General features: G+C 36.4%; 1 protein-coding gene across 3 annotated transcripts in view; it reads right to left on the bottom strand.

The window, feature by feature from the left end:
• LOC118181206 (LIM domain-binding protein 2-like) overlaps positions 1-13,850 on the bottom strand; it is a 190,862-nt gene that overhangs the window by 76,003 nt on the left and 101,009 nt on the right. For all 3 annotated transcript variants that reach the window (XM_085814052.1, XM_035350283.2, XM_035350284.2), the window contains exon 2: positions 9,026-9,354. In XM_085814052.1, the coding sequence (XP_085670178.1) occupies positions 9,026-9,120 (95 nt within the window). In that variant the 5' untranslated portion in view covers positions 9,121-9,354. The remainder of the gene's footprint in view (positions 1-9,025; positions 9,355-13,850) is intronic.

Below are 13,850 nucleotides of genomic sequence, written 5' to 3'. Positions count from 1 at the left end.
TACGCGAATTTAAATTAGGGAAATCTTCACAGTTTATCAGTTACACGAGATTTAATCGCCTGTTCATGTCATTGACTCGCATGTTGGTTGGCTAATTTTGGGGTACTAAAAATTTTTAAATTGCAAATATTTTTCGTTCATTTCTGTGAAATCGTACATTCTGTCAAATCGTACATAATTTTCTAATTTATCTAGATACAATTGCCCTTTTTTTTTTAAAAAAAAAGCTGTTAAAACAGTCTGGCAATTCAACGACTAGATACTATAACATCTTGTGGCCAGTGAATGATGTCAAGTTCTACTGGTCACGAAAGAAACTAACCATTGAGATTTAAGCAAGCTGTTTGACGTTTTTGACGACGTTGATTTATGCAAGCTGTTTTGTGCATGCTTGTTTGGCTCAACAAGCATTAAACACTGAATACTACCGGCATTAAGCCAATCATGAAATCCAGTCACTTAGAATTTCTATAACTTAATTAATTCAAATCGATAATTTTGCTCGCCTACCGCAAAATAAATAAATAAATAAATAAAATAAACTGAAAGCTTTCATATTTTATATTACGCCTAAACTGCCCCCCCCTTCATTTGCAGACACATCCACGTTTCGAGAGCATTTGGACTAACGCCACGTTGAGCTAAAAATATTTAAAAACAGCATATCTTTAGAATTTCCGATAGACAGTCTCGCGCGCTGGAGATAAAAATGTTTTATTCCCTACAAAATTGCCACTGTTGGTTTTGAAATTGTTTGTTGAGTTTTTTAATCAAAAATTCGTCAAAGTTTAAAAAATATGAAATAGATAATAACACAAATTCGAAATTCAAGATTCGGTCTTCCAGGTGCCCATGTTTGGGTGGAAGACTACGTTATTCAAAATTTGATGTCTGTAGGTATCTTTGTTTTTCCACATTGAGAGAAAATATACATACCTTTATGCAGATTCTTCATTATTTAATTTCTTTAAATATAATACACGGCGATAACTATTTGAAAAGTGATTCGGACTTTACAGTGATTCAACGCAAAACGCCGTTTCGAGACTAATAGCCCTTCTGGGCTAAAAAAACTTTAATAAAGGAGTCGGTGAAGGCATGACTAATGGCAGATCCTCTCACCGTTGGTTTGCAACATTTCGCTCAGGAGATGTGACGTCACAAAACGAATCATGGCTCATTATTTCGAATTAATTAAAGGGTGTGTGTGTGTATTTAATTATGGCAAAGCACACGAGGGCTATCTGCCTAAGGGGAGGGATGCCTTTCGTGGAGGACTTTCTAAGGGAAACTGGCTCGTATACACGTTACACATGGGGAAAACCACGAAAACGCCCATGCAGCCAGCCCGTTCGCGGGATTCGAACCTCGGACCAAACTACCAGCGTTCAGCGACTTTACCGCTCGGCCGCTGGTGGGCGAATTAATTAAAGGATTCAATCGAATTTGATTCACGACATACTTTATGAAAGATCGTCCATACACTATTTTTTTTTTCCAATGGAAGATTGTGAACATTACAGTGTAACACAGTCCATTAATCTATACAAGGCCAGATGTGGTGGCCTCTTTATTATGGAGGCACCTAATAGGTGGGCGTCTTATGAAGGGACGGACAGTTACAACCATGCCTTCTCCGGCATTCGAACCCAGGCCCTTCGGTATCGCAGTCAGGCTTCCCTAAACACTATACCGTCTGGGCGGCATACACTAAATAATTTGTGAATTAATTTAATAGTATACTATTAATAATAATAGAAATAATTTAATAGTATACTATTAAATTATTTCACAGCACTTAGCAATATACTATTAATAATAATAGAATAATATTAATATACTATTAATAATAATAGAAATAATTTAATAGTATACTATTAAATTATTTCACAGCACTTAGCAATAACAGAAAAGGTAAAGATACTCGGCAAATGAGCGCTGCACGAACTCACAGATCAGAACAAAATTCAACAATTAAGAGGTCTGCTTTTCTTTCTTAAGAATTAAAGAGGAGATAATCTTGCAATGAACTGCAACTATCGATGAGACATGGTTATTCTACGACAACTGTGCACGTTCATCGCAATGACTGAGAATGAAAGACGTTGCAGGAAGAATCAACTTTTGCATCCAAAGATGTTGCTTGTTGTATGGGCTTCTGCTGGTGTTATTCACTTCTTCAACGAGGTGAAATGACAGATGCAGCTTGATACTGTACTGATACGCGGCAGATGCACGACAAATTATACCTTAAGGTACTAGCACTTGTAAACATCATGCTAGTAAAAGACTCAACCACAACGGCAGTGTCAACCATATAACAAGTCAACAATTTTGTATACGGAGTTGAGCCTCATCTTCCATAGTCTTCTGGCATTTTTTCAACAAATTTCTATTTTTTCTTGGACTTGGACACTCTTTTTGTGCAAAAAATGCTTTGTCAACGAGACATCAGTTTATCGCGCAGTGAAAGGCTTCCTCATTCTCAAAGACATTGATTTTTACAAATGTGATGTAAATGATTTTGACACACGTTGATGGTGTTGGATGTTACTTGCATTAAATAGGTATTCTTCTTTTTAATTCGTTCTTGAAATCGGCCATTCATACCTCACCAATGACTTAGAAACATAAAGTGTTTTTCCGAACAGAGCTTTATTACATATTTTATTATTATTGGACACAGTATACTGATACCTCTCGTTTTTCATTATGAAATATGCATTTACCAATAAAGAATTAAGAATTTAACAGTGGGAAAAAACACTAGTTCACAGGGGACAAAATTGCAATCTGAAAATATAAGAGGATACTCTAATACCTCGAAGAAAAAATTCCCATTAAAAAATACCAAGACACATACAGATACAGTAGTACCTCCGATCACGAATAAATTACCTGAATAACTTGAAAAGTCAGCCACAAATGATTTTCGAACGTGCTTTGATTTTACCTATGCCAAAGAGTTTGCACTCAAAGGCGATTGGGAAGGAAATGTCGTCAGAGAAAAAGGAGAAAGACATGGTTATCCTAGTTCTTCAACCCGCAAAATTTTCGTGAAAAGAGAGAAGGATGCAAAGTTTTTAATTAACAACATCAGCCTCATAAAATAAGCTACAGCATATGCATTTTTAACGACAATGCTATGTCTCACTTTAGAAACATTTTAAAAAGTAAAAAGCAGCAAATCACATGGAATAAATTTGTAACGAAACGGAGGCCCAGTGAGTCTCAAACAGAATCCAGTGGCATAAAGAGACAAAGAAAAGATGAAAGAAAATGCACCAGGAAGACAGTTGACTCATGTTTTTATAGAAAGAATTTCTCATCCTAATAATAACATCTCTTTGATTCTTCTTTCTCATCTCTTTCCACTCACGCCGTTCACTTCCCTTCGTACCGGTATAATAAAATTAAATTACCGTCTTCGTCTTTTTATCTGTTGTGTTTATCTTTTTTGTCTCAGATTAAACGATTCTCATTGTATTATAGATAAAGTGTTGTTGTAAAGATAAGTAATCGTGTGTAGACCGTACAAATTAATTCATTTTACACTGACTCCTATGGAGGAAATAACTTCGTGAAACGAAGTTTCAGTGTATTTCTCTTTCTTTTTAAGTAAAAGTAATATCTACTGCTGCCAGCCAACTCATGAAATTAAACCAACTGCGATTCCAATAAAGTATAACTCAAAAACTATATAACAAGTATAACAAAAAAACCCCTGAAGTATAACTCAAAAAGAAGTTAAGTTAATAAAAGGTCTGTTTGCTTCTGCCTTTCATTTTTGAACTCAGAACTGTAGGTAGAACTATCGGAATGTTAAAAAAAAGTATGTTATTGTTTGACCGAACGAAAAATCATAAAGATAAATAAAAGCTATCTATTAATGTTACCGTAAAATATTGTAGAGATTGTATTTCATTTTCTGGATGCAAACAATAAGAAAAACTAGAAATCCTGATATCGATAAATACAGTAAGCTGAATGAATTAAATTCGATTGGACTCAAAACACTCGAGGACTGTCTATCTTTAATTGAAATAACCCTTCATGGAAGTTTTTTTTTTTTTTTTTTTTTCTGCAGCCCCGAATTTGGCCGGTATTGTAAACAAGCAGAATAAAAATTTTTGCTCTATCTCGCTTAGTCGTTTTCGTTTTGAAAAAAAAAAACACAATTCTTGCCCTGTTCCAGACAGAAATGTTAAGTTCTTTTCCAAAAATATTCGACGATTAACCACATGGCTATTGGAAAAACTTACAACTCTAATATATATCCATGGAACGTCAAACTGACAGTACTTTTTTAAGAATTCTTTTCCAAAAATATTCATCGATTAACAACATGGCTATCGGAGCTTACAACTCTAGTATATGCCAATGGAACGTCAAACTGAGAGGACTCTTTTAAGAATTTCCGTTGAAGTCTGAGATTGGGAAAGTAAGCTTTGTAACATTAAACAGAAAATACAAGGGTTGACTAAAAATTTTTAAGACTCTTTTTTGGAAAGTGGTCGGCGAGGAAAACATCTTTAAAAATACGGCAGATATATGACAGCAGCATGTTGAAATACTTAGCCGCGTTTAAGTATTTCAATGATACGGGTGTTTGAGAAAATGATAAAATTTAAGAGATTAGCAAAGCGCGATCTGACACGCCATTATACTGCGGCTACAGATATTCACATTGCGAATTTAAGGACAGCCAGTGAACGAGGGTTATTATACAAATTCCCTAAAAGCCCATTCGCCTAGAACCACGAAGAAACCGAAACATTCATTGCCTGAAACCTTTTTTTTTTTTTTTTTTTTTTTTTCCCCCTAGGAACAGTGGTTTTTGACCGAGAACAATGTCCAAACACATGACATTACTATGGCGTTGGCAACATTGTCTGAAATAAATTCTATGCGGCTAGACCTTAGCTCCAGATTATTTCTAAGCATTCTTAATATTAAAAAGACAGCTGCGAGGGAAAGGCTGCAAGATATTTCTCTCGCCTTCTTAGCATGCCTTCGTGGTGTAATGGCCAGCACATTCGGCGCGTATTTGAGAGGTCCGAGGTTCGAGTTTCGGCGAGGGCATTGCACATTTCTTGAATTTCCTGATTAAAAAAAATTCTCCATGACTCTACAGTGGCGGCCGAACTAAAAAAGGTGATGGATGATGATTCTGCACCACGAGCATTTGGCGATTGAGTCTCCTAATTCCCAGTCGCTTTTTAAAAATGGGGATTACATAAGGTATTTTTCCTTCCTTCTTTGCATGTCTTCGTGGTGTAATGGTCAGCACACTCGGGGCATATTCGAGATGGCCGAGGTTGGAGTCCCGACAAAGGCATTGCTCATTTTTCATCTCTCCAGCTTTCAAAAAATACCTAATGTCTCTACAAGGTTTTCTCTAAATAAAAAGTGAAAAACGCCAAGGTCAGAGTACTAAAAGGGATGCCAGAAAACAAATTTATTTTCTGTTATAGATTCATTTATAAAACGCCATAAAAATGTAATTCAATGCAAAGGATTTTACTTTGGAAAAATACAATAAAAGGTCCACAGTGACGTCTGATTCTGAATAAAAGAATCAGTCCACATATTTAGGCTATTTGTTATCGACTGCCTTGTCACTTGGCAAAACGCACAGATAATGCTGTTGTTGTTTAGTCCATGAATTTCATGAAAGAAAGGTTGTTAGAGCCTCAAGGAGGTTAGACTTCTATTTCCACCCTAATTTTGAGGAAAAACTCACCGGAGCGATAGTCTGAGAGTCTCCCACCCCTCTCCCATACCACCAAACCACACGAGAATACTTTCGGTTCGCCATATATTTAGCGTATCCATGCCGCAAAGACACTATACATTTACAAACATCCGTTCTTTAGGATTCGAACCCGGGCCTTTGGTAGCGCAGTAGGCTTCCCTAATCACTATACCGTCTGGGCGACGCACAGGTAATCACTGGAGGAATAGTACCATATACAGTAAAAGTTTAATAATCCAGCAAGTTTAGGACTTCGTTAATGCCAAATTATCAAATATGTTGGAATGCAAAACTTTAAACGAAGCTAAACATATAGTATAGTAATTTTACAAGTATATTTAATGATTGAATATATACTAGAATGTAAACTATGTACTATTTATAATATTTAATCAATTTTTGTTTTAGAATGTACTATATTGCTCTTGCATGGAGTCTTTTCAAAATTCAAAATATCGTTCAAGAGAATGTGATTACTTCTTCACTGCCTTATGGTTTTCAACAACTGTTAATTTTACACATGCATCAATTTCCCGCAGCCACTCAGCAAACTGCCTTCTAAATTCTTTCAGAAAATGTGACTAGAGATGTTTTCGATGGAAACTTTTTTTATACGGAGTTCAGCAAGTTCACAGCGATTAATCACATGATCATCAATACCTACGGCTTTCTTTGCTACATAATCTACCGCCATAATGATGCTAGCCTGAAGAAAATGCCGCACATTTATGATTATTTCCGAATAATACGCTAATAACCTCAATCAGACACTACCCGTATTGAATAAATATGTGGCGGGTTACCGAGCGTGCTGAACCATTGGGTGCTGGAGTATCGGACTTGTAATTCGGCTTCACGGCGGCAGTACCATCCGAAGTGCTCCATGAACCTAATTACGATACAGATTATTCAGCTACTGCCATGATTGTAATATTTTATCTATTCTTTAACTTACACTAATGTTATATAAATGCTAACTACATTTGGAAAATAAATCATAGAACTTATGTATCCTTACATGCAAAATTTGTCTTTTTACTTACACAGATACAAAATCGAAAAACATAACTGCGGCTCGGAAAGTATGATAGCTATCGGAGGTTAGCTACGCAGTTCCGAATCCTGGGGAAGGCAAGGACGTCTGTAATTCTAACACTTTAGTGGAACAAATAAAAACCTTCGAGTCCTCTTGGTAAGTTGGTAGGCGAAGAGAGGTATGAGACACTCGGATTCAAAATCTAGCAAAGTTCTCGATCAACATCAGGATGAACCTTAGAAAAATAGCCACAAATACCTCTTTGCTTTGTATAAATATAATAATCTGAATCCTTAAGCAAAGTTATGGGTCTCTGAAATTTGATGCACTCTAAGATTAAACGCATATAAAAGTTGTGTTATCAAATTTGACTGCAATTTGACATTGCAAAGTAAAATTTACTATCAAACAGTTGTAAAGGCATCACGTTTATTTCGGATCAGGAGAAGTAAGCTAATCCATTATGCTCTCATCGGAGCTCAAACGCCAGACCCTCCGATTGCCAGCCGGACGTGCTTTCTAGTTATACTACGAATACATGAGCTAAGGAGGAAGAAATTACTTTACATTCTCCCCCACTTAAACGGTGCATAAAGAAGAGTAACTGAGAAATCCTGATGGGGACGACTTATGGTCGATAGCATTTTAGCACGGATAGCCCTATAGAGTCGTCGTAAAATTTTACACAACCAGGAAATATGGAAAATTAAAAATTACCCTCACCGGAATCCGAACTCTAGAGCATGCGATTGCTAGCAGGAAGTAGGTTCCAATAACACCACGAAGGCACGCAGTAAGGAGGGAGAAAATACATTACACAGTTTTTGAAGGGGAGGGGGTCAACCTTTTTTGACAAGACTGGTAAAACTTACAGTTGGATATTGGCACCATTTTACAAGTATGCTATATCAAGGGGAAGATAAGATGATATATTTCTCTCTCTTTGCATTTTTGACTGCTGCTTCAATAGATATAATATTTATTTACATCTGAAATCTAGAACAGCATAGAATCACGCATAGAATGCACCCCAATACACAGCATTTCTTACATAAACGATTCTGTCCATGAGAACTTCCTGCAATGTTTTTTTATTGAGATGAGTATACAAAAAAATTAACATTCCAATTATCAAGTTTCGCATCACTTTTTCACCACGTGACAGAGTATTATTTTAAACATACGCTCTTTTGACTTATGTGCGCTTTCTGGTCTCTGGTCCCAATTTTGCTATTTTATGAGCAGAAAAAAGGGGAAAAATTAACGTTAAAGAAAAATGTTTTAGAAATAGCATCGATACATAGTGTAACGCAAATTGGTTACTCTGCTTGGTTCGCAGACAAGCAGCAAGTATTATGAAACACCAATAGAATAAAAACAATGTAAATAGATGGAACAAAAGAGAGAGAACTCAATGGCGTCGCTTATGATTTGCATAAATGTATTGTTAGGATCATTAGGCCACTTTGAAGCAGGAGTACGTGAAACATGGGCAATGCCTTCGCCGGGAATCGAATCTGAACCTCTCAAATACCCGCCGAGTGTGCTAATCGTTACACCCCGAAATGCATGCATAAAGGAGGGAGAAAATGCCTTGTGCATGTTCACGCTTTTGTAAATGAACTGATTACATAAAGATGCTGTCACTCCCTGTTTGATAATCTAACCACTAAAGAAAATTAGAAATTTACTTGCACATCATAAAGGTGTCAGGGTGAAAATTCGGTTTAAATATACTTTTCGAAAAGTTAATACAAACTTTACGTCAAGACATCACTGGGCACCTTGTTATTATCCAATTACCTAATTAATTTTTCATTGAATTGTGCAGAACGTTTTCCATTAACTTTAATTTTGACCACTCCTTGCTTTTCACATAATTGTAATCCCGATTATTGACATTATGACTTTAACATAACTAATAACGTCTAAAATACAGTTGTTACTGTTCATGACTACTCTTGCTTACAATCAAGTAGAGTTTCTTCTGAACGGAACTCAACAGACAACCCGAAGAAAGCGCAAGTTTCTTTTCACAACAAAACCCCAATCACCCCTTTTGCACTTGTTATTATGCTGGGTTCATCACAGTATTTGATTTCAAGATTTAGACATGTTGAATGACAGATTTCGGAATACATTCAATGTCCTTTTGTTCATGCATGAAATAGAATTGGGAAATAATAATAATAATAATAATAATAATAATAATAATAATAATAATAATAACTCACCCGTGTTCGAGAGGCCTGCCATCTGGCATGGTATGGGGTGGCATGGGATGTGGTGGCGGCCCCTGCGGATGGTGGGGTGGCATCTGAGCGGGCATGGGGCCGTGGTGGTGGTGGTGGATGGGGGGCCCTCCCTTCCAGCCGGGCGGCTCCTCCAGGGCGGGGGGTGGCTCTCGGGGGCCCGCCCCTCCTCCGCCGGGGAACGCGGTCCAGGTTCGGTTCACGGCTGCCGGGGCACGGGCCCTCCCCGGGAGGGGTCCCCTCCTTCTGCCGATGAGTCCTCAGCCGGGAACCGGGAGTCGCATCTCTGCTTAGCCAGGGCAACGATTAGCCTATAAATAGATAGTAACAACACAATTATTAAATTTGCACATTTGCGTGATGGATAAAATTTTAAACTAACTTAAAATGAAAATCATTGGCCGTAAAACAAATTCGAAATGCTACAGCTAATAATCAGAATTCAATGAATTCAGTTCAAGACGACAATTAAATCCCTGTATAATGTAAAGAAAAGAAGAGAAGGAAGGGAAAAATGGATAAAAGTTATGGATTTATGCATCGACTATCAAACTTTTCATCATTCACAAACGCTCAGGCATTGGAAACGTTATATCGTTATTAAATGTCTTTACGCTTCAATTTGCTAAATGAAGACATTTACTTCAATGATAAATATAGCAATTAAGATTACTAATTATTAATAAAATTGTCACTCTTTTTCATGCGACTTAGACAGTTTTCAATCTTTGTTTTAATGCTTATTTACAAAGAAAGCTAATTTTGAGGTCATGCACACTGTTCTTTCCAAATGTTTTTATAATTTCATGGCACCAAAATTTACTCGAATACAACGTTTTCAGACAAGGCTCATTATGTGCAATGCTTTTGTAATTTGCTTTAGTAGGGACATATAAGTACTGTTGATACTATATAACGCAATATAAAATGCAGATGTCATAACGACAGACCTTTCACCACAATCTCGATCTTAAGACGACCACGTCTGATAGTAAGCAATATTTCTCAGAACATAATTAAATAATGATATTTGAGCAGCAATAACAGCCACGTTCCCTAAGGTAACAAACTCCACAGAAGACCCAAATCGTCTAGAATCGCAGAGAGTTGCATCATGACGGCTTCATGGTAGTTACACGTTACACATATTACGTTATTTACTTCTTTCTTTCTTTTTTTTTTTTAAATTTTACTCCTACGTTATTTGAAGTAGTGTGTACTTCTTTTGAAATCTTATATTTTACAGAGTTTATGCACATACATTATCACACCATTAACTTTAAAGAAATTTGATCATCAAAAGTCATTTAAATGATTCTACTTAAGTCCATTTTGACCTTTTATTTTAACCGAATTCATAATGCCAAAAGGCCCACCAGCGGCCTAGTGGTAAAATCGCTGAACACTGGTAGTTCGGTCCGAGGTTCGAATCCCGCGGACGTGCTGGCTGCATGGGCGTTTTCGTGGTTTTCCCCATATGTAACGTGTATACGAGACAGTTTCCCTTAGAAAGTCTTCCACGAAGGCATCCCTCCTCTTAGGAAGATAGGCCTCGAGGCTTTGCCATAATCACACACACACATAATGGCAAAAAAACCGCGCTCGAAATATTGACTGCTTGAAATGTCTCCATAATATCATATAGAATAAATACATTATTATGAATTTTGTATATATGGAAATAGTTTTAGTGAAATTGTAGTATCTTGTATAAAGTAACAAGAAATGCTTGAAAGAGCGGAGCGAAAAATCAAGCTGGCAGGGGCAAGTCTATTTAACATTCAGGTAAATGGCTTTCTCATTACCGAGCTGGTGATGGTCTTGGTGAATAATTTCGTCGCCAAAGTTGGCAAGAAATCGCCAAAAGTCGCTAAACTTGTCGACCATTTGGCGACATTTCTGTTCGCCTCTATATAACTATAATTAATCCTTATATTTTTAACCGTATTCGGCTCTTTAACCGTTGATGCTTTCCAGTAATTTCGAGATATTGATGGTACTACAGGAATATCAGGGGCCGGGAGAAAACTATATAAACTTGGAGAGAGCATCTCTTTCTCCTAGACCTCAGTGCCTCCCCTCTCACCGGTCAACGACCTCCAACTTTCAGGTGCCACCACGGCAAACTTATCAGAAGCCGGTAAAGTCACATTTACTCGTGACACACCGGCATGGACTGGACTGCACAGTTCTCAGTTGTTTAATTCAAAGTTGAATGCAGAGTATTGAGAGATCTCCGTGCGAGCTTCGCTGTTTAGATGCACTTTGCATTGCGTTGAGTTTAACATTCTTAGTAGTTTAAAGTTATATCTGCTGACTGCGCTCTGTCATACTGAGCAGAGCTGTGAGAATACTTGTGTGCCAGAACTGTAAAGTGTTTCTTTTCGAAAAATAAATTTTATCAAGCTATCATCGGTTCTGTGTAAATTCACTTCATTAACAAACTTTTAGTTTGCAAGAACGAAATTTAAAGTATGTCTGAGTACAATCCAACTTCTTTGGTTGCTATATACTATAATTTCGGCATTTTCTTTTTCTCTTCATATTTTGAAATAACATAGTTTTTCTACTTTATTTAATAAACTGCAGTTGTCCTCCTTTCAAAGTATCTCATATTAAGTTTCCTTGAAATCAGACCTTTTATTTCTGACTGCATTTTAATACCATTATGTTCACAGCAACCAAATATTTTCTCATAGTTTCTCATAGTCTCATTCATCTTAAAGACACTTATCCAAATGACCATATACACCTCTGAATACACGAATGTCCATCGCAGGGCAATATAATTTTGCTTTTTAAAATATATTTCTTTCACATTTTCATCACGGAATAAAATTACCCGAAGGTACTGGTTTCTTAAATTATTTATCTTATTATTACTGTTTTTATATTTTCGCATTAATTAATCTTCAATTAATCGAAAAGCAACATAAATGAGTTTTTTTATATGTTACACTCCAAATGTGTACGTGGAAAGTAAAATCACCTATACAATTTCACTTATATAACTAATCACCTATAGGAAAAATACAGTTTAAAAGGATAGTTGTTGTTTTATAACCATATAAGACATGGTTTGTTAAAGCAAATGAGAATTGATATGATTCAATAACGTTATAGATAAGACCTTATACCGTCAATAAAATGCTTTCAATAATATGAACTTTGCTGAAAACGTCATTTCCAATTTCGGTTTCAAAATAATCAGCAGCAAAACTTTGTAATTATATTGCTGTTGATATTAAATTAAAAGGTATAAAAATTAGAGTACTGTATCTTTACTTTGTGGTATCTTAGGAAAAGCTGGTGCGAAAAACCTTTACCGCAGAAACTATTTAAACAACGGAGATAACAGCAAGCATAATTCAAAGAAACCAATTCGCAGTATGCAAAGACTGGACACTCTCGTTTCTGTCAGACACTTGTATCGGAAATCGGATATGAGGTGAGGGTTGATTAAAAAATATCAGCTGAAAATCTGGCGTTCAGTTTTTAATATTCCGTTGTCTTTATATTGAGAAATAAATGTAAACTATCTTATGTCGATGACTATATCTTGATGCTACTCTACTAATCATCGTTGACTGAAATCCAGCAGTTCCACCAACAAAATTCACTCTAGTAAACAGATAAAAGATAGTCACAGAAATACAGTGCCCGATATCGGAAAGGTCAAACGAATGTCTGTAAGATAAAGTCTTTCTGTCTGTTAACTACCTAATCCCCACGGAACTCACTTATTTGTGAAATTCAAGCAGACCTAGGAAAAGGGGTGTGATGAAGATTTTCGGATAAAACTTCAACGAATTAGCAACGGAAAAACTTGATCCTTTTCAAAATGCAAGTTGGAAACTCTCTAAGACAACCGCTTTCGATTCCAGACAACTTTGACCTTTTTTAAGAGGAGGACCTTTTTTAAGATTATGAAAGGTTTCATTATATTATCCATTGAACGAAAGGTCTCGAGATTTTCAGACACGTCAAGTTGCTCTTTCTTAAAGTGTTCACTTTTTCTCATTCTTCACAAAGAAGACAGTCTTATGTGTATGAAACACCAAGATCTCCAGTCTCAATAGTATCTGTCGCACATATTTCAGCATGTAAATATCAGAGAAATCTCCCGATGATGACCACGTACGATTCCAGACGATTTTGATCTTCTACGGAAATGAAGAACGAAGAAAACGTGCATATCGATGATGCTTAGTGATGCTTATTTATGCTATGAGACATACTGGGCATTTTCAGAGGTACTATCGTTTAACTGAATGGTCACTATCACAGGTTTCACAGCATTATTTATCAATCAACTGAATACTGAAACAATCACAATTCATCTTAAAAACAGTTAAATTAAGATTATCCGCCGAGATATTTTGGTTCTGCAAAAAGGGAGATCCGTGTCAAATTCTTTCAAAACATCACAGTTTTTACCAAAAGCAGTGTTACATTATAAACCGTTACTTTAGAACATACACTTCAGGGTCATTTTTTTCGGCCTGGCTTGCCTTGCAACCAAAGTAACGACAGCTGCAGCATAATAAGCAAGTATCTTAATTGTTTTTTCCCACTTCATTTCGGTTAACTGTGTTTCACTTAGCGGAGAACACGCGAATGAAGGCTGGCTGGAACTACAGTCTCATATGAGGTGGGGAAATAAGTGCTGTGCAGTGAAGACAATACTTGTTATGATTGCAAATGGAGGAAGATTGAAAAGGAATCAAAACATATATTTTAAAGTAACAAAATATGAGACGGAATTTTGCTTAGTTTTTAAAATTCTTGTTTTTTTACAATCTTTTTT

The sequence above is a fragment of the Stegodyphus dumicola genome, chromosome 3 (assembly GCF_044657685.1).
Source record: "Stegodyphus dumicola isolate Sdum_Otavi_A_Nest chromosome 3, ASM4465768v1".
NCBI classification, from domain to species: Eukaryota; Metazoa; Arthropoda; class Arachnida; order Araneae; family Eresidae; genus Stegodyphus; species Stegodyphus dumicola.
The sequence above is the reverse complement of the archived record's forward strand: the minus strand, read 5'-3'. Positions and strand labels throughout refer to the sequence as shown.